Source organism: Chelonia mydas, chromosome 24, assembly GCF_015237465.2.
Source record: "Chelonia mydas isolate rCheMyd1 chromosome 24, rCheMyd1.pri.v2, whole genome shotgun sequence".
Classification (NCBI taxonomy): Eukaryota; Metazoa; Chordata; order Testudines; family Cheloniidae; genus Chelonia; species Chelonia mydas.
The window spans coordinates 6957070-6978135 of NC_051264.2; the positions used below are offsets into that span (position 1 = coordinate 6957070).

Sequence of the window (21066 nt, forward strand, 5' to 3'; positions counted from 1 at the left end):
TACCCCATTTGGGAAAATTTGGGTCAAAATGTACTTTTAGGACACTTTTTTCAGATATGTGCATAATACACGCTCCTTAGCATAATGTGCAAAATGCTTTATAGAGAGAACAAAGTGACATGCCCCCTAAGAGATTCCAAATCCATCTCCTCTAACCAGTTGTCACCCACGCAGTCTGGAATATGGCCATCTCTGCAGATCGTCTTTCCCAAGCTCACATTAACTGGGCATCTAAATTGCCCTTTCAAACCTCAGCCTCAATAAAATCCTACTGCAAATCAGGGCCAGATCCTCTGCTGAATCCACTCTCCTGTTATCCCAAGTTGATGTTCATGCTATATATAAGCTGGCCCTGCCTGGAGGCTGCTCTAAACTGCACCAGCAGGTCACAACTCCCAAGGAGCCATTTGCCATCTGGGGAGACCCCGAGTGCAGCATGCTCCAGCCAAATCCCACATGCCAAAGGCTGTTGGCTGCAAGGGCAACCCCTGGCACGTGCAACCAGTTCCTGCTCCCTTGGTGTCACTGGAGCAGCACTAAGGGACCAGGATGTAGGTCAGGTTCTGACCCGTGTCTCATTGAGACCTAGCTCCAGGGGAAGTTGAATGTGGTGCAAACACCGCTCCTGGTCTAACTAGTTCACTGGGACTTCAGCACATGCTTGAAGAGAGGAAGGACGGTGTGGTTGTCAAGGTGCTAACTAGGCAGTCAGGGGCCCTCCGTTCAAATCCCTGCTCTGCCCCAGGCTCCGTGTGTGGCCTAGGGCTGGTCATTTACTTCCCAACGACTCTCAAGGGATTTAAGTACTTTAGTCCCTGTTGAAAGTGGGACTTTGCCTCCCAAGTCACTTAAGGGCTTTTGAATATGTTTTCCCAAGTCTCTCTGGGTCTCAGTTCCCCAGCTGTGAAATGGGGATAATTCTTTGTACCTCACAATGGGGTGATCAGGATAAATAGGTACATAGAGATGTGAAAAGAGCTTTGATGAACCTGCGGTCTGGTGCCATAGTTGTGCCTGGTACAGGTACATTGGCATCATCCCATACAAAGTTCCTATGGTCCAGGCAAATCATCTTAGCTATAACTAATTCTGCTGCAATTTTGGCATAGGGCTCATGGGGGTCACACTATTTATGGATGTGAGTAAAGTCCAAGACCCCTGCAGCTGTGGGCTCGTGGCCGGGTGGGGCTGGGCCCCGCTCCTGAGTGAGTTGAGACCCCTTTCGTTCGGTTGCAATGCTAATCTACTGAAGGGTGGACCCCCCCCGCCCCAAATCTGAGTGGTGCAGCAAGCACGTGGGTCAGGTTGCAATGCCTGGAACTGGGAGCTGAGCCCAGCCCCGCCCCAGCCAGGAGCCGCTGCTGTAGGATAAGTGCAGGGAGCGCTCACTTTCTGTCACCCGCCAACAGATCCCCGCTATCCTACCTTCCGTGACAGATAATTGTTTTCCTGCACCTCTGCTGTGAAATTTATTTCAATTGTCCCTGATAACCTTGCAGCCCTCGCTATAATTATAACAGAAATTTAGCCATATTGGGGCAGACCCGGGTCTATCGTGCAGTGCAGACGTACCCTTAGGCACATTGGAAAATTATGCCCTAAATACTATTGCCTCCAGTCACACTGCATGGGTACAAATTCACCTTACACTGGATCTTCTCCAATACAAGTCTATTAAAAGCCAAGAGAAAGCGGCTGTAATTATTTTCATTGGTTTCGTTTCTACAGCATGTTTTACACAAACAAATTAAACCCGATCTTACAAACCCACAGGCTGCAAGACAAACAGCCACCAAGGAAATGACATGAATTGCTGCACAGGAGTAAATATTTAAAGAAGGTTCAGAGCCGGCTGCTCGGATAGTTGCACTTGCTTTTGTGGTCAGCTTCAAGCCAGTCATTTTGACACCTTTGTTCTGTTTGTTCCACTAGCAAAGAGCTTGGGCTGTTTGCTTTTTCAGTTCTCTCTCCCAGCTTTTGGTTACCAAGGATGTGGAAATTGCTCCCCCAGCTCATCTGTAGAGGAAATGGTTGGAGCAAAGGAGAAGCAGAAGAGTCCATGAAGTAAACACAAAAATCAATTTACCTTTGAGTAGTGTGGAAAAAAATGCAATTTCTTGGCACAAACCAGAGACTTTGAGAATATATATCGGTGAGGAATTCTCCACTAGGCAGAGTGGCCTAATGGATAGCAGCGCACAGGCCTGAGACCTGGGTTCTATTCCTGGCTTTACTACTGCATGATCTTGAGTAAGTCACTTCCTGCCTCAGTTTCCCCATCTGTAAAATGGGGGTAATGATACTGACCTCCTTTGTAAAACACTTTGAGATCTGGTTATGATAAACTCAGAATTGTTGTTATAAATGAGGAGCCAAATAAAATGCACAGGTACCAAAGCCACTCCAATCAGGGGAAAAAGAAAAGGAGGACTTGTGGCACCTTAGAGACTAACCAATTTATTTGAGCATAAGCTTTTGTGAGCTACAGCTCACTTCATCACTGCTCACATGCATCCGATGAAGTGAGCTGTAGCTCACGAAAGCTTATGCTCAAATAAATTGGTTAGTCTCTAAGGTGCCACAAGTCCTCCTTTTCTTTTTGCGGATACAGACTAACACGGCTGCTACTCTGAATCCAGTCAGGGGATTAATCATGATGTATTGTGCTGCATGAAGTGTTTGCAGTGCATCCAGGATGCCCCTTACAGCCCCACAGACTGTGGGCTGACAAGGCCAGACCCTGCGTTCCTGGTGCACCCAGCACTATTCCACTCGAATCAATGGGAATTTGTGGTGTGCAAAAATGCGGGGTCAGCAACTGCAGAGTTCGGAGGCAGGTGACAAAGCTTGAGCTATTCCGGAGTCTGGAAATCCACTCACAGGGATTTCCTGGTCTCCTTTCTGAAGCGAGCCACACTCAGATTTCTCAAGAGTTCGTCACCCCTGGGTGGAGCCTCATTTTGAGAAGAGCCCGGCTCCTATTCAGGGCACGTCTACACGGCAGCTGGGAGCGGAGCTGCTCAAGCTGGTGCACTAATAAATAGGGGTGTAGCTGCGGCAGTTCGTGCAGCGGCTCTGCTCCCGGCCTGAGTACAGTTGTGCCCGATCGCCGGGGTCCAACCTTGCATGGCTGGCCCAGGCCACTGTGGCCACACTACTATGTTTCGAGCGCTGGCTGTGTTCAGCAGGCGCGTGTCTGTCTCCCCTCCCTCCCAGCTGCAGTGTAGAGGCTCCATCAGGGTATGTCCACATGGCCAGAAACAAAGGGGCGAAAAGTAGCAATGTGGACATTCCCGCTTGGGCTGGAGCCCAGGCTATGAAACCCAGTGATGGGGGAGGGTCTCAGAGCCAGGGCTCCAGCCCGAATGGGAACGTCTACACTGCTGTTCTTAGCCCCATAGCACAAGCCCCTTGAGCCTGAGTCATTTGACCCAGGCTCTGAGACTCGCTGCTGTGAGGGTTGGGGTTTTTTTTCCCCCAAGTGTAGACGTAACCTCAGGAACTGACATAAGGGCTAGATTTTCACAAGTGCTCAGTGCATTGGGTGCCTGTTGGGCAGCTGATCTCTTGAGTATCCAGCTGTACGTGTTCCAGTGGGAGTGGCAGAGGCCTCTTGAAAATCATGTTAGTTAGGTGCCTAATGGGAGCTGGGCTCTTAAAAAAGCTGGCCCGTTGTGAGTCCTGAACCCTTGGGAAAATCCTTTGCCGTAGGCAGCAGGTACTGTGCTGTCTACACAATCACACCTTTACCCAGCATTGTATGCAATAGCCTGACCCGTCAGGAAGCCCTGGTACAAGCTGTCTCAGTTCAACACAGAAGCATGTCTAATACAATCTCTTGCATGTTCTCCATGGTGCCGCATCCTGGTGGTTATTTTATTTTTCCGAATCATAACAATAGATCCATGTTTGATTCAAATGCAGATAAGAAATAGTTTGTCCCCAAAGAGTTCTTTAAAAAAACAACAACAACAAAACCCTGTTCAAAGCATCTATCAGCACAGCACATCCCCCCAGGAGGCGTTTGTCACCAGGATGTTAGACCTTTTCCACTTGAGCAGCGTACCAGACGGGTGCTTTTAGATTCATCTTTCATGATATTGTTTATTACAATCATGCTGTTCGCCAAGTATCTGCTTTTGTCTTTCATGGGTAAAGCTTTTGCATTAGTCATTGTGTTAAAGTTTGGAATTGAGAAAGGAGCCTTTTCAATAGGATATTGGCTTTCATGATATCAGGTAGCTTCGGACAGTTCTGCTGCAGTTGAGATGCTCTTCATTCACTCGTGCACAGTTTTAATATAGTTTCTAATGCTCTACAGCCAGAGCACTGATATCATTCGATTGCATTTGTTTTTATTCTGATCTATCGAGTTTATTGAGGGCAGATCATGACCTGCTGAAAATTGACTCTAATAACACACCCTCTTTTATTCCTACAGTGGTACAAGTGCAGTTATTTTTGCACCAACTTCAGTCGTTCCTGTTTGTGAACATTAATGATACAGCGAAGATCCAGTGCTCTTCCAAAAAACAATTTTTAGCAGGAGGTATAACAGCTCGGTGGTACAGGAGACGGGAAGGTGAGGCCCCCATGTTAATTAAGAGATGCTCAGATAATCAAAATGTAAGAAAAGTTGCTTGCATATCGGAAGGACAGAACTTGACACTGGCCATCTACAATGCCCAACGGAATGACTCGGGGGTTTATTACTGTACCAATTCGTACATCACCTTGACTTTTGACAACGGATCCACCCTGATTGTTGGAGGTAAGGAAACCGAACTGGATGATTAGGAAAGAAATGGAATGACAGTGCTGACATAGTTCATGTGCACGTTAAAATGTTAAAAGCTGGTGTGATGGTTTATCAAAGACTGAATTGTTAGAAGACAGACTGTGTGAAACCAAAAAGGAGCAAATAAACATTAGCTGCTGAAAGAACAGAAAAAATGTATTTTGCACAATTAAAAATATGAAATTAGTGGAAAATAAACTCTTGAAGGTTTTCTGTCTTCAGGGCACATGCTGGGAATATTTTTAACCTATGAGCCATATTGGAATGAAACAATACTTTGAAATTGGGAAATGTTCTTAGGACTGCATCAGTTTCTAAGATACCACAGAGTTTCCATACTTTTAAGTGCAAATATGTGTTTAGTTTGGGCTGGATATCATTTGATTTGTCAGATTCTTCATATTTTCCTATTGAACAACACATTTATCCTTTGAGCTACTTTCATCTTGTACGTTTAACCCCCTGAATCAAACTGCAGCTCAGCTGAGCCTCACACTGAGCTGTGTGCTTTCTCCTGCTCAGACAGTTACACCACCAGCAGTTGGGTGCTGACTCTGGCTCCATCTCCCCACGGCCTCCTCTCCCCCGGGACGGCTGATCTGGCTTGCGTGGTCCATGGAGTTTCCAACCTAGTCCAAATTTCCTGGAGTTTTTCTGGGGATCTGCAGGAACAGGGTCTGATGCGTTCACTGAAAGCCAAGGATGGCTCCTTCGTGTTCATAAATCACATTAGCGTCCCCACGGACACCTGGACCAGTGGGAAGAATTTCACCTGTGATGTTAAATTCAACTCTTCTGGCAAGAGCGTTAAGAAAATTGCCCGGTATATTGAAGGTGAGTGATTTTATATTCGCTTCTGGGAGTAGAGGGGGGTCAGATCAATAGCCCAGTGAGGGCCTGTTCCATGACTGGGACTCCAAGGCGTTATGATGATTATGATGGTAATTAGACATGCAAAGTGTCCATGGTCAGAGCTACTTAAAGTAATTTATAATTAGAGAAAGTTGGGACTTATCGGGTAATATGTAGGAGCAGGCAGATCTGCAGAGAACTTTGGGAAAGGAGGAAAGGGGACTTGCACTGCTCACAGACAGTGATTGTCAATAGAAAATGTCACGCCAACAGTACCTGTAAAGCACCCTACAGAGTTAAACGATGACTAGTATCAGAGGGAGAAGGGAACAGAGGCACTTGCAGGTGCAGAGAGCTGTTTCCTGGTGAGATGTGGAGAGGTGATGAGGTGAGGAGAGACCTACAGGGAGGATTTTGTAGATGGCAGAAGGTGCAGAGACGATTCTGATTACAGGAGAAATCATCAGCCTAATGAAAGGGGCACAACAGAGAGAGGCTGAAAGATGCTGAAGGCTCCTGTAGCCTCACTCCTCGGGGGTTAAGGCCTGTGGTGAAATGGGGTCAGGAGGGAAGAGCTGGATGTGGTGGCATCACGACCCTCTTGGCTCGAGTCAGCCACTTACTTGTGTCTGGTTTTTCGCTTCCTCCACAGCCCCTGCCAGCGAGTGCTCCCATTACATTGTGCCCCTTGCGGCTGGTGCTGGTCTGCTGCTGCTGGTGGTGTCTCTGAGCCTCGTCTGGACCCTCTGCCCTTCCGCGCTAGGTAATAAACACAGCCCAGCCCAGACACTCTCCCGCAGAGAGAAATCCTGCTCCCCTGCTTGCTACTGGGGACTGCAACTGTCCCGTCCAACACACGAACACGCTGCAAATGTCACAACTGCCAGCACTGATCTCCGAATGTTTGTTTTCCGAAACTTGAATTTCCTGTGTCGGGAGAACGGCTTTGTTCTCCGTGACCAAGGGAGCGATGTAGAAAGGCTTCTACTGCCCCTGGCCCAGGCACCTTGTCTATAGTTCACAAAGAACACTAGCCTTTCTGATGAGCCCCTCTCCACGTGCCATCATGGTGGTGCCCTGCGCATCCATAGCTCGGACGCACCATTAGTCAATGAACTGCAGCTGGGGGAGTGACCGTGGAAGAGGAACTTTGACTGTTGTCTTTGTTTGTTCCAGGATTCCAGCCCAGGGTCTCAGCACCCCCAGCTTCCGAGGAGCCCCAGGTACGGCTCTTTGCAAACTGTCTCTGTCTAAATCAATGTGTGCAGTGTTTGTTGTAGCCATGTTGGTCCCATATTAGAGAGACAAGGTGGGTGAAGTAATAACTTTTATTGGACCAACTACTCTTGGTGAGGAAGACACGCTTTCGAGCTTACACAGAGCCCCTCTTAAGGTCAAGAACATGTACTCAGAGTGTCAGTTTCTCTCAGCCATTTCTAGTCCCTCGGTCCAACTTCATAGATTTCATACTTAAACTGATTGATCTTGAAGCGAAGGTGAATGTGAGATCTAGCTGTTGGAGTAGCAGAAGGGGAGCAAGGAGCTTTAATGCTACCTCTGGTACCAGTTTACTGTGGGACAGTGGGCAAGTCACTTACTGCTCTGTGACTCAGTTTCCCCATGTGTAAAAAATGGTTAAGAAGATTAACTGCGCAAGAATGATGAGAACTTTAATGTTCTATTGTTACTGACTATACTCTTTACAGGGTTTTTGTGTGCAGCTGGGAACATTTTTGACATTTAAAGACAAAAAGCTTTAAGAAATTATATTTGTTAGGCGCATGAAGATTTTCCAGTGAAAGGTGCTGTGGGCATGATCCAAAGCTCCCTGACTTCAGTAGGAGACTGTCCATTTATATGGGGTTTGGATCTGGCAAAATATGATCAGCAGGTGAGTTCTTAAAGACAGAATCCAGTGATGGTTTTGAAAACACACACAGTTTAGAGGACAAGCAGGAGAATCCAAGATAAGAGGGAATTTTCCACAAGGCTAAACTCGCTTGTATGTTCAGTTATGTCAAGCTTGATCTCAGCTCTGTCTGATCACCTCCTTCATTTTGCAAGGCGGTGGCTAATTTTTCTAACTGTTGCCAAACAGGGTGGAATCTTATACGCTCATCTGGATTTCGATTCACGGAATCACAACGGGCGCACGATGCAGCGACCGGCCAGAGGGAAACGTGTAAAACCCTGAACTGTCAAGTGCAGGGAAATCCACACGTGGGAACCGATGGCTGGTTCTCTGCTGATTGGATGTAACAGCTGGAAGAAGCCTCTGTTTGTCTCCGTCTCCTTTCTTTTTGTATTTTTTCCACTTCTCTGTTTAGAATAAAAAGCTCAGAAGATCCCCACAGGGTCCAGCCTTATCAGGTGGGAAATCTCCTTTTGGGGTATAAAGGCATCATGGTGTAGATGACTTTACACATCACTTGTGTATTAGATTAGAAGCTCTTTGGGGCAGGGAGTGTCTCTTTATCCTATGTTTTGTGCAACGTCTAGCACAGAGAGGCTCTGGTCCATAACTGGGGCTCCTGGGTGCTATGGTAACACAATCATCATCCTCCTCATCATCATCATCCTCCCTCTCTCTGCAGAGGGACCCGGACACAGCTTCCCTGCACAAAGAGTCAGGCCAGATGGCAGAAGCCGGCAGAGGGGACGTGCAGCCCCTGTCTACACCACAGCTCCCAACTCCCCTGATCCTCAGCAGGCACATGGTCCCTTTGCATTAACGTTACATGGACGTGCCGTGGGATTGGGAAGGGGAAGGATGGATGTGGGAGGAGCTGGGAGGGATGAGAATCTCTCCCCAGGCCAGGGCTGGAGCTGCTACTCCAGTGCTTCCTCTGCAGGCTGCTGCTTTCCCCCATGGGCGAGATTCACAGAGTCCCATGCGCCAGCCGCTCTGCGCCAGCCCCTCTGCGCCATCTAACGATAACAACACATTATCGGTGACTGGAGCTCTCCTAGGCCCTGAGCCTGCACGCGCTGCCTGTTTACATCACAACTTGTTGTTCAAGCTGTCATTCGAACTGTCGCTCATTAAAAACAGACGGCAACCCCACTAGTGATGTTTGTTTTGCCTCTTTTACCTGATCAATGCATCAATCTCACTTTATTGTGTAATAAGAAAGGTGACCTCTTAAATTCTTTGGGCCCAATTCTGCTCTGGTTTACAGCAGTGCAAATCTGTAGGAGCTCTGTTGCAGTCATTGGAGTTACTCCAAATTTATTCCGGTGTCTGAGAACAGAGTCTGGCCCTTTCTGTCTAACTTAGCATCTGCGTTTCTTTTGATGGATGCTACAACCAATGTGTTACACAGAACCGATGGAGTGAGCTGTAGCTCACGAAAGCTCATGCTCAAATAAATTGGTTAGTCTCTAAGGTGCCACAAGTCCTCCTGTTCTTTTGGCGAATACAGACTAACACGGCTGCTCCTCTGAAATGGAACTTGTTGCACGCACATCGTCAAAATATGGTGGATGGTGATCATTTCCACTAAAGGCAGGACAAGTTGCGGGCTTAATCTGCAGCAAGGGAGATTTAGGTTAAATGGTAGGAAAAACTTTCTAACTCTCAGGGGAGTTCAGCTCTGGAACTGGCTTCCAAGGGAGGTTGTGGAATCCCCATCACTGGCGGTTTTAAAGAACAGGTTGAACAAACACCTGTCAGGCATGGCCTAGCTTTACTTGTCCAGATCCCTGTGCTAGGGCAGGACCTTGATGACTTGTCAACTTCCCCTACAGCCTGACATGTCTATGATTCTCTGAGTGCCAATAAAAAATGAATGGCTAGGGGCCTGAATCTGATCTAAGGTTACTCTGAGGACTGAACCTAACAGGACTGCAGGAGGGCCCTGATTCCCACTGAGCCTTCAAATTGAGGTCTTGAATGAATGGTGACTTGAAGTCACTGAGGATGCTTTCAGCAAGATGAAAGCAGCTGGCTCTGGTTCCCTGGCCAACTTCCCATTTAGGTTATTATGAGAGCTGGTCAGGTCTTTAGAAGGACCATTTCTTTGTCAGAAAACTCCTATTTGTTGAAATGGAGATTTTGTTTTCCCATGGGAAAAGGGTCAGCTTTGATGAATGTTTTGACTTTACAAAAAGTTTCAAAATTGAAAAATGAACCAGTCTGGTTCTCCAGTTCAAAATGACGCCTTGCGTAGAAGTTTAAGCTAGTTACTGATTAAATAAAATGTAACCTGGTCAAAATTTCATATGGTGAAAATTGAAAGGAAACATTTCAAAATTCTTAAAACAAAACGTTTCCTTTCATCCAAACCGATGATGATTTTTGATTCCAGGAAAATTTTTGAGATTTTGATTATTCCATCCTAATTAGTGAGAGGAAAAGTTTTCAGTATCTTGAAAATTTGTGTGGGGTCGGAAATCCATTTTCTCCTCAGCCCTGGTAATTACATTCGTGTAAAATTGCTCCTGTAGCTGCAGTTGGCTACATTGCGCCTTTCCACTTCCCACCCTAAGGCACTGCGCAGGGCTGCTGTGGGGCTGTCAAACAGCTGTCCCGCTCCACCCCCACAGTGCATGAAGATATTTCTATATACAGTGTAAAAGCCCAATCCTGCAAGGTGCTGATGCACCAACTGTGACATGCTGGGCACCCACCACACTCTGCAAAGTCAAGGGGAGAGGTGGGTGCTCAGCTGCTTTTAGGATCAGCACCTAAGTCCAGTTCCTTAAAGCAATTTACATTGTAAAGCATTGTGTTGGGATCCCTCTAGCAGTAAATAAAGCATTGTGCTGTTGTCAATCAGTGTTACTTGGAGGTTTATAACAGGCGCTTTCTTTTATAAGGGACTTTGCTGGGCAGACATTGTGCTTGAATAGCGTTATGATTTCTATGGTCTTATCTGTACTGCCACTGACAACACTCAGCCCCTTAACAGTGAGCCTGGGGACCTGATTCTCATCTGCATTAAGCCCTTTTCCACCATGGTAAAGCACAGGGGACTGGAAGTGGGTGTGAGTGTAATTTCTGCTCCTCTAAACTCCTCGTTCCATTGGGGCAAAGGGGAAGCTGTGTAATTGTGAGTAATGCCCTTGGGCTAGAAATCAGACAGAATCTTGGCCAGTCCAGTCGTCCTTCGTCAGGCCAAACTCCTGCTTCCACGTAACATTGCCTCAGTCAGGGACTGCAGGATTTAGCCCGGGTCGCGCCCCAACCATGGGAGGGAGGGAGTGAAAGGGAAGGCAGGAAGAAGGTAGATGGTCCCCAGCATTAGAGCGTTGCCGGGAAGGGGTTTGTAACAGATCGATCCCCACTTTGCCAGGGGAGCTGCAGCCAGTCAGTCCAGTCTCAGAAAATGGAGTAGGGTCTAAGGAGACGTGGACAAGTAACCGAGGGAATCTGGTCTTTTCTGACCCAATGGCTCTATTCGCTAGCCCATGTTGCCCTCTATTGTCAGCTGTTTCAGAAGGGTCACTGATAGATGCACTTTCCTTTTTGTGCAGCCAGACGCAGCTTTTTAACCAGCCCCGTTCAGTTTGGTTTTTAGCCAGTTTATTGCTAGATCCAAGCGGAGGCTCTTAACTTCCATTGACTTCAGTAGGAGTGAGGCTCCTAACCCACCTAGCCATGTTTGAAAATCCCACGAGGCACCTCTCTGCTTTATAGGCACCGAAATACTTTTGACCATCTGGCCCTAAGTCACTGTTGAGAATGGGACTTGTACTCTTGAAAATTGCATTCCACATTGTCTTATTTCTCAAATGTCAGAGCTTTCAGTGTGATGATTTAAGGTACAATTAAAGTCCTCCAAGACAAGATGCCAAACGATCATTACATATCTGTGTTGTACCACCCAGAAATATGATACCTTAAACCAAACATGGAAGACTCTGCAGAGACTTACGTTGGGAGTTTCAGAAGACCTTAGTGATTTAGGAGCATTCTCCTTTGAAAGTCAAAGGGACTTGTGCTCTGAAGTCATGTGGATTTGTTTCTATAGATCATCCATATTCTGGATGTTTAAATTTATTCTCAATTATTATAGTACACCCCTGAGCCACTGGAATGCAGAGAAATTCTACAAGATACGCTGTAGCCTCTTTAACCCACCCCTCTAGTATCTATCACCACAGCACATCCTCCTTGGAGGCGTTCCTCACTGGACATAACCAAGACACTGTACCCAGTCACTGCAGCAGTGCACTGGGCATCAGCCTTTGGGCCAGCGTGTCAGGATTTTGTTCTACTTGTTTAATGAAAATGATCTTTGCCAAGTATCTGGTTTTATCTTCCTTAGGTAAAACTTCTGCATTAAGCTTTGGAATTGAGAGAACAGCCTCTTCAGTAGGACACCAGTGTTGACTATGATACGTTTTCAAGCTTTAGCTGCATTTTAATAGCAGGTTATTTTAGCATTTAGGCTGCAGAGCACAGGTGTTATCAGATTAAATAAATTCTAGTGCTGAGCTATCCATTCCAGCTGTGGCAGTTGGAGACCTGATGGAAACTGACTATAACAATATTTTATTTCTCCAGTGCTGGGAGTGCAGTTATTTCTGCACCAGACTCAGCGGATCCAGTTTGTTGAAGTTAATGAGACCTCCAAGATCCACTGTTCTTCCACAGAAAACTTGAAAGGAGGAGGATGGAAGGTGTTTTGGTATTTGAGAAGAGAAGGTGAGACACCAACATGCATTAAGCACTGTTGGGATGATCAGAATCTAAGTAAATTTGCTTGCAAACATGAGAGACACAGCTCGACACTGGAAATCAGCACTATCCAAAAGAGGGAGTCTGGCATTTACTACTGTGCATATAAATGCAGCAGCTACCTGATCTTCGGGAATGGATCCTCGCTGATTGTTGGAGGTAAGGAACCACATAGCTTGTTTAAGGAGACTAATAATTGATTAACAACCCATATTTCATGTTCCTATTAAAATGTAACAAGATACCATAGCTATTGATGAATGGTTCAAAGGAAAGCATGCTTTAATACAAACAGTTCAGCTAAACATTAAATACTATGGGTACAGAAAGGATATAATACACATACATTTTATAAGTAAAAATGTTAAAACTTGAAAGTGCCAAAAATAAATTATTGCAGTTTCTCTGACTGTTCAGGGCACCCAGGTAGGGAATATTTCTAACCTAAGAGCCTCGACTACATGAAACTATATGTTGAGTTAATGAAATGTTTATAAAAAATTTAAAATTTGCACACAATTTTCCTCCTGGCTAGTGCAGATACGTATTGCGCTACAATCTAGTTAGCGGTAGTCTGGTGATTTACTATTTCCTTCTTCAATAGATGTGTTTCTTTGAATTAATGTCTCAGTGACAGACAGTATGCAGTGTTGTAGCTGTGTTGGTTTCAGGGTATTAGAGACACAAGGGGGGTGAGGTAATAGCTTTTATGGGACCAACTTCTGTTGGTGAGAGAGACGAGCTTTCGAGCCGGCAAGGAGCTCTGAGTAAATTCCCAGACGTGAAGAACAGCTCTGTGTAAGCTCAAAAGCTTAATTCTCTCACCAACAGAAATCCTAGTGAAAGACTAACATTTTTAATCAGACTGCAGCTCACTAAATTCTCCACCTCCTTCTGCTCAGACAGTTATACCAACAGCAGCTGGGTGATGCTTCTGGTCCCATTTCCACGCGGCAGTCAAGTCACTGGGACAGCGAATCTGGCTTGTGTGATCTATGGAGTGTCCAGCCCGGTCCATGTTTCCTGGAGTGTTTCTGGGGAGCTGCAGGAACAGGGGCTGACACGCTCATTGAAAGCAAAGGATGGATCTTTAACGCTCATAAATCACATCAGCGTCCCCATGGACACCTGGACCAGTGGGAAGAATTTCACCTGTGAAGTCAAATTCAACTCTTCTGGCAACAGTATGAAGAAAAGTACCAGATATTCTGCAGGTGAGTGATACTATATTTGAGACCAAGGGATTCTCAGATGTGAAATAGGGGTGAAGTGGCCACAGTCAGAGCTCCTTCTATGTAACTTTCCATCACAGAAAGCGGAATTATTCTATGTCTTAGTTAGAATTTCTCTAGAGAATTTGGAGAAATGTGAATTGAGACATTACAAGGACCACAAGACAAAGTAGCTCTGATCTCTAGGGCAGCTTTCACCCAGATTGTACATATGAATCCCTGTAAAGAGCTAAATAATAATAAATACGAGGAGTAAAGGGGAATTGAGAGGTATTTGAGAAGAGAGATGTTTTCCAAAGACAGGTTTCATAGTGGAAGCCGTGTTAGTCTGTATCAGCAAAAGCAACGAGGAGTCCTTGTGGCACCTTAGAGACTAACAAATGTATTTGGGCGTAAGCTTTCGTGGGCTAGAACCCACTTCATCAGATTCATGGAGTGGAAAATACAGGAGCAGGTATAAATACATGAAAAGATGGGAGTTGCCTTACGAAGTGTGAGGTCAGTCTAATGAGACAATTCACTTAACAGCAGGATACCAAGGGAGGAAAAAAAGACTTTTGAAGTGTTAGTGACAGTAGCCCATTTCAGACTATTTCCCCAATACTAATTTCCCCCTACTGTTACTCACACCTTCTTGTCAACTGTCTGTTTATTTGCTTCCTCCACAGCCCCTGCCAGCGAGTGCTCACATTACATTGTGCCCCTTGCAGCTGGTGCTGGTCTGCTGCTGCTGGTGGTGTCTCTGAGCCTCGTCTGGACCCTCTGCCCTTGCACTCTAGGTAATAAACACAGCCCAGCCCAGACACTCTCCCGCAGAGAGAAATCCTGCTCCCCTGCTTGCTACTGGGGACTGCAACTGTCCCGTCCAAGACATGAACAGGCTGCAAATGTCACAGCTGCCAGCACTGATCTCCGAATGTTTGTTTTCTGAATCTTGAATTTCCTGTGTTGGGAGAACGGCTTTGTTCTCCGTGACCAAGGGAGCGATGTAGCTTCTACTGCCCATGGCTGAGGCGCCTTGTCTCTAGTTCACAAAGAGCACTAGCCTTTCCGATGAGCCCCTCTCATTGTGCCATGCATGGTGGTGCCCTGCGCATCCATAGCTCGGACGCACCATTAGCCAGTAAGCTACAGCTGGGGGAGTGACCGTGGAAGAGGAACTTTTACTGTTGTTTTTGTTTGTTCCAGGATTCCAGCCCAGGGTCTCAGCACCCCCAGCTTCCGAGGAGCCCCAGGTACGGCTCTTTGAAAACTGTCTGTGTCTAAATCAATGTGTCTGTCTTAGACATTTCTAATCCATCAGCTTCATATATTTGGAACTTAAACTAATTGATCTGGAAGGAAGAGGTGAAAGTGAGATCTAGCTATTGGAGTAGCAGGAAGGGAGGTTGGAGTCTTACTATGAGCTTTAATACTAGCTACTGAAAATGGGCAAGTCACTTACTACTCTGACTCAGTTTCCCCATATGTAAAAAGTGGATAACTAGACTTACTGTACAAGGATGATGGGAAGTTTGATGTTTTATTGGTTCTGACTGTACCCTTTACAGGGTTTTTGTGCAGCTGGGAACATTTTTGGCACTTAAAAGATAAAGAGCTATAACAAATTATATTTGTAAGGCACATGAAGATTTTCCAGTGACAGGTGCCGTGGGCCTGATTCAAAGCTCCGTGACCTCATAAGAGACATGGGGTTTGGATCTGGCAAAATATTATCAACAGGTGAGTTCTTAAAGTCAGAATCCAGGGCTGGTTTCCATTCTGATAACATGCACCGTGTATAGGACAAGCAGGAGAATCAGAGATGAGAGAGAATTTTTAATCAGGCTAAACTCACTTAAATGTTCAGTTCTTCTCAGCTTGTGTCCCTTCATTTTACAAGGAGGGGGCTAATTTTACTAAATGTCACCAAACAGGGTGAAATCTTACACGCTCATCTGGATTGCGATTTGCGGAATCGCAACGGGCGCACAATGCAGCGATCAGCCAGAGGGAAACGTGTAAAACCCTGAACTCTCTGGCGCAGGGGAATCCACACATGGGAACTGATGGCTGGTTCTCTGCTGATTGGAAGTAGCAGCTGGAAGAAGGCTCTGTCTGTCTTAGTCTCCTTTCTTTTTGTATTTTCTCCCCTTCTCTGTTTAGAAATAAAAGGTCAGAAGACCCCCACAGAGTTCAGCCTCATCAGGTGGGAAATCTCCTTTTTCGGATATAAAGGCATCATGGTGTAGATGATTTTACACGTCACTTGTGTATTAGATTGGAAGCTCTTTGGGGCAGGGACTGTCTCTTTGTTCTGTGTTTTGTGCAGTGCCAGCACAACTGGGGCTCCTGGATGCTATGGTAACACAATAATTGTCATCATCATCATGATCCCCCACGTGCAGAGGTACCCAGGCACAGCTGAACGGCTGCATCTTCCTTGCAGAGAGTGAGGCCAGATGGCAGGAGCCTGCAGAGGGGACGTGCAGCCCCTGTATACGCCACAGCTCCCAGCTTCCCTGATCCTTAGCAGGCACATGGTCCCTTTGCAGTAACGTTACATGGGCGTGCAATGGGATTGTGAAGGGGAAGAATGGATGCGGGAGGAGCTGGGAGGGATGAGAATCTCTCCCCAGGCCCGTGCGGGAGCTGCTATTCCAGGGCTGCCTCTGCAGGCTGCTGCTTCCCCCTCATGAGCAAGATTCACAGGCCCCCATGTGCCAGCCCCTCTGCACCATCTAACGATAACAACACGTTATCGATGACTGGCGCTCTCCTAGGCCCTGAGCCTGCACGCGCTGCCCGTTTACATCACAACTTGTTGTTTTTCAAGCTGTCATTCTGTCTCTCATTAAAAAGGGATGGCAACCCCACTAGTGATTTGTGTGTGTTGCCTTTTTTACCTGCTCAATGCATCAAGCTCAGCTTATTGTGTAATAAGAACGGTGACCTCTTAAATTCCTTGGGCCAGAGTCTGCTCTGGTTTGCAGCAGTGTAAACCTGGAGGAGCTCTGTTATAGTCAGTGGAGTTACTCCGGATTTACACCAGTGTCTCTGGAAGCAGCATCTGGCCCTTTTTAATCCCACTTAGCCTCTGTGTTTCTTTTGATGGATGATACAACAAATGTGTTACACACCACTTGTTCCACACACATCTTGGAATAGGGTAAGGGCTGTTTTGAAGAGGATGGTGATCAATTGTTCTCCATGCCCAAGGGAAGATGGACAAGAAGTTATGGGCTTAATCTGAATCAAGGTGATTTAGGTTAGATATTAGGGAAAACTTTCTAACTTTAAGGGGAGTTCAGCCCTGAAACAGGCGTCCAAGGAAGGTTGTGGAATCCCCATCATTGGAGGTTGAAAGAATACATTGGACCCGTCAGGGATGGTCTAGGTTAACTTATCCAGACCTCTGTGCTAAGGCAGCACCTTGATGACTTTTCAAGGTCCCTTAAAGCCTGAAATTTCTGTGATTCATTTTTTCATGGACATTCACAGAATGACGAAGGGCCTGGATCTGATCTCGTATTACCCTGAGTACTGAAGCCAACGGGGCTGCAGGAGGGTCCAGATTTCCAATGAGTCTTCAAACTGAGGTCTTGAATGAATGGTAACTTGCAGTCCCTGAGGGTGCTTTCCTCAAGACAAGAGCAGCTGGCTCTGGTTCCTTGGCCAACATCCCATTTGGGTAATTCCTAGAGCTGGTCAGGAGTCTTTAGAAGAAACGTTTCTTTGTCAGAAAATGCCCTTTTGTTGAATTTTTTCATGGGAAAAACCTCAGCTTTGATTAAAAAAAAATTTATCTTAAAGTTTCATAACTGAAAAATGAATAATTCCGGTTCTCCAGTTCAAAATGGCGTCTTGCTTAGCAGTTTAAACTAATTATAGTTGTAAAAAATTAACTACACGGTCAAAATTGAAAGGAAAAATTTCAAAATTGTTAAACCAAAATGCTTCCTTTCCCCCAAACCAGAAATGATCTTTGGATTTTTGGTTCAAGAAAAATGTTTGAGATTTTGATTTTCATCCTAGCTCAAGACAGGAAAATTTTTCGATCTTTTAACAATTTTTGTGGGATGGAAAAACCATCTTCTGCCCAGCCCCTGTAATCACATGAGTGTAAAATGTAGCTCCATGGCTCCTGCCCTAAGCCACTGTGCAGGGCTGCTGTGGGGCTGTCAAACAGTTGTCCCACCCCACCCCTGCAGTGGATGGATGAAGACGTTTCTAGACACAGCATAAGGGCCCAATCCTGCATGGTGCTGAGGCACCTGCTGAGCTGTGCTAAACACCTACAACACGCAGGAAAGTCCCGGGCAGTGGTGGGCGCTCAGCTGCTTTTAGGATCAGAACCTACTTTCAGTTCCTTAAAGCACTGCGCGTATTGTGCTGGGATCCCTGGAGCAATAAAGCATCGTGCCATTGTTAAGCGGTATTACTTGGAGGTTTATAACAGGCACTTTCTCTTATAAGGGACTTTGCTGGGGAAACATTGTGCTTGACTAGCATTAAGATTTCTATATTCTTGTCTGTAGTACCAATGACAGCATTCAGTGTCTTAACAGCAAGTCTGGGGACGTGAGAACATAGTGCAAAGGGTCCCTTGATGATTAAGCCCCTTTCCACCACGGTAACACACAGGGGCCTGGAAGTGGGTGTCAGTGTAATTTCTGCTCCTCTAAACTCCTCGTTCCATTGGGGCAAAGGGGAAGCTGTGTAATTGTGAGTAATGCCCTTGGGCTAGAAATCAGGCAGAATCTTGGCCAGTCCAGTCGTCGTCCATCAGCCAAACTCCTGCTTCCACGTAACATTGCCTCAGTCAGGGACTGCAGGAGTCTGGCCAGGTCGCTCCCCAGCAGTGGGAGGGTGGGAGTGAAGCAGGGGAAGGAAGGAGATAGATGGTCCCCAGCACTAGAGAGCTGCCGGGAAGGGGTTTGTGACAGATCAATCTCCATTTTGCCAGGGGAGATGCAGCCAAGCAGTGCAGCCTCAGAAAACGGGGTACAGTCTAAGGAGACGTGGCCAAGGCACCCAGGGAATCTGTGCTTTTCTGAATCAATGCCTCTTTTTGCTCACCCATGTTGCCCTCTATTGTCAGCTGTTTCAGAAGAGACACTGAGATGCGCTTTTCTTCTCTATCGCTACTTTGTGCAGCCAGACGCAGCTTTCCATCAGCCCTGTTCAGTTCATTTTCAGCCAGTTTATTGCTAGATCCCAAGAGAGGCAGGGGAGGCGTTTAACTTCCATTGACTTCAGTAGAAGTGAGGCCCCTGACCCTCTTAGCCATGTTTGAAAATCCCACTAGGCACTCTCTGCATTTATAGGCCCGTAAACACCTTTGAAAATCTGGCCCAAGTCACTTTTGAAAATGGGACTTGGGTGCTTTTGAAAATCATATTCTTCATTGTCTTATTTCTCACACAAGTTGAAACTCCAAATGCTCACTCCTGGTCAGCATCGTACCACCAAGAAACACAGTACAAAGATGGACCAAACATGGAGTGTTGGGGAGAGACTTAGGTTGGAATTGTCAAAAGCAACTAAGTGGTGTAGGAGCATTTTCCTTTGAAAGTCAGTGGGGTGAAGTCAGGTGGGCACATTTATTCAGTTTATACATAGGAAACATTGTGCCAGGTACTGGATGTTGTTTAAAATTGTTATTAATCGTTATAGCACACCCTTGTGCCAGTGGAATGCAGAGAAATTCTACAAGAAATAGCGTATCCTCTGTAGATTCGTTAAACCACCCACACACACCCCAGTATCTATCATGACAGCACATGCTCCTCGGAGGCGTCCCTCACTGGAAATGACCAACACACTGTACCCCGTCTCTGCAGCAGTGCACTAGGCGTCTGCTTTTGGGCTAATGTGTCAGGACTTTCACTTTTTTTTTTACTAAAATGATCTTTGCTGAGTATCGGGTTTTATCTTCCTTAGGTAAAACATCTGCATTAAGCTTTGGAATTGAGAAAACAGCCTCTTCAATAGGACATCCTTGTTGAATATATAGGATATATTTTGAAATTTTCCTGGATTTTAATTGCATTTCTATTTACTTGAACAAAGTTATTGCAGGTTTTTTAGCATTTAAGCTGCAGAGCATAAATATTATCAGGTGAAGTATATGCCATTGCTGAACTATCCAGACCTGATGGAAACTGACTATAACAATGTTTTATTTCTCCAGTGCTAGGAGTGCAGTTATTTCTGCACCAGACTCAGCGGATCCAGTTTGTTGAAGTTAGTGACACTGCAAAGATCCACTGTTCTTCCACAGAAAACTTGGAAGGAGGAGGGGAAGTGTTTTGGTATTTGAGAAGAGAAGGCGAGACACCCACACACATTAAGAAGCGTTTCAATGATCAAAATGTAAGTAAATTTGTTTGCAAACGCGAGACTCAACGCTGGAAATCAGCAATATCCAAAAGACTGAGTCTCTGGCATTTACTACTGTGCAGTTACAGTGAATGGATCCACGCTGATTGTTGGAGGTAGGGAATCATAGCTTGTTTAAGGAGACTATTAACTGCTTGACAAAGCACATTTCGTGTTCCCGTTAAAATGTAACCAGATACTAGAGCTATTGATGAACGGTTAAAGAGAGAGAGTACTTCAGGCCAAAAAGATCAGCTAAACATTAAATTCTATGTATACAGAAAGAATATAATGTGTATTTTTAATAAGAGAACAAAATTTGAAAATGCTCAAAAAAAACCTTAGAAGTTTCTCTGTCTGTTCAAGGCACCCAGGTTGGGAATATTTCTAACCTAAGAGTCATGATTGCATGAAATAATGTTTTGAGTTAATGAAAGGTTCCTTAGAGGGCATCAATTTATAAAATTGCACAGGACTTTCCTTCTGGCTAGTGCAGATATGTATTGTGCTATTTCTTCTCTTTAGATTTAATATTTCTTCCTTTTTCAATAGCTTCTTTGTCTTTGAATTAAAGCCTTAGCATAAGATAGTATGGAGTTTTGCTCGAGCTGTCTTGGTCCCAAGATATGAGAGAGACAAGGTGGGGGAGGTAATAGCTTTTATTGCATCAACTTTTGTTGGTGAGAGAGACGAGCTTTCACCTTTACACAGAGTTCCTTCAGGTCTGGGAAATGACACACTCAATAGATTTCCCAGGCCTGAAGGAAGAGCCCTGTGTAAGTTTGCCTCTTTCACCAACAGAAGTTGATCCAATAACAGATATCACCTCACCCACATTGTTTCTCTTAGTGAAAGATTAATCAGACTGCAGATCATCTGATTATCGCACTGAATTTGCCACCTCCTTCCGCTCAGACAGTTATGCCAACAGCAGCTGGGTGATGCTTCTGGTCCCATTTCCACGTGGCAGTCAAGTCACTGGGACAGCGAATCTGGCTTGTGTGATCCATGGAGTCTCCAGCCCAGTCCATGTTTCCTGGAGTGTTTCTGGGGAGCTGCAGGAACAGGGGCTGACACGCTCATTGAAAGCAAGGGATGGATCTTTAACCCTCATAAATCACATCAGCGTCCCCATGGACACC

At 45.7% G+C, this 21066-nt stretch overlaps 2 protein-coding genes across 7 annotated transcripts in view; both read left to right on the top strand.

Annotated features, from left to right (window-relative positions):
* LOC114018599 (immunoglobulin kappa light chain-like) overlaps positions 1 to 21066 on the top strand; it is a 68237-nt gene that overhangs the window by 12211 nt on the left and 34960 nt on the right. Inside the window, exons 1-6 of one of the 4 annotated variants that reach the window (XM_037882574.2) lie at positions 11554 to 11919; positions 12159 to 12491; positions 13235 to 13546; positions 14233 to 14343; positions 14753 to 14799; positions 15481 to 16418. The exons of 1 other annotated variant lie outside the window; for it this stretch is intronic. In XM_037882574.2, the coding sequence (XP_037738502.2) occupies positions 11688 to 11919; positions 12159 to 12491; positions 13235 to 13546; positions 14233 to 14343; positions 14753 to 14799; positions 15481 to 15576 (1131 nt within the window). In that variant the 5' untranslated portion in view covers positions 11554 to 11687 and the 3' untranslated portion in view covers positions 15577 to 16418. Of the gene's footprint in view, positions 1 to 11546; positions 11920 to 12158; positions 12492 to 13234; positions 13547 to 14232; positions 14344 to 14752; positions 14800 to 15480; positions 16419 to 21066 lie in introns of those variants that run through there. 2 more of the 4 variants (XM_043535041.1, XM_043535043.1) reach the window with 2 other exon arrangements.
* On the top strand, positions 2613 to 8714 carry LOC119564054 (immunoglobulin kappa light chain-like). 3 transcript variants are annotated; one of them, XM_043535048.1, is made up of 6 exons: positions 2613 to 4152; positions 4442 to 4582; positions 5321 to 5632; positions 6303 to 6413; positions 6827 to 6873; positions 7749 to 8714. In XM_043535048.1, the coding sequence occupies exons 1-6, from the start codon at positions 4095 to 4097 to the stop codon at positions 7842 to 7844; spliced, it is 765 nt and encodes a 254-aa protein (XP_043390983.1). In that variant the 5' UTR covers positions 2613 to 4094; the 3' UTR covers positions 7845 to 8714. The 3 variants fall into 3 exon arrangements, with proteins under 3 accessions (XP_043390983.1, XP_037738497.1, XP_037738496.1); XM_037882568.2 differs by having other exon boundaries at positions 2802 to 4152; positions 4442 to 4771; XM_037882569.2 differs by lacking the exon at positions 6303 to 6413 and having other exon boundaries at positions 2799 to 4152; positions 4442 to 4771.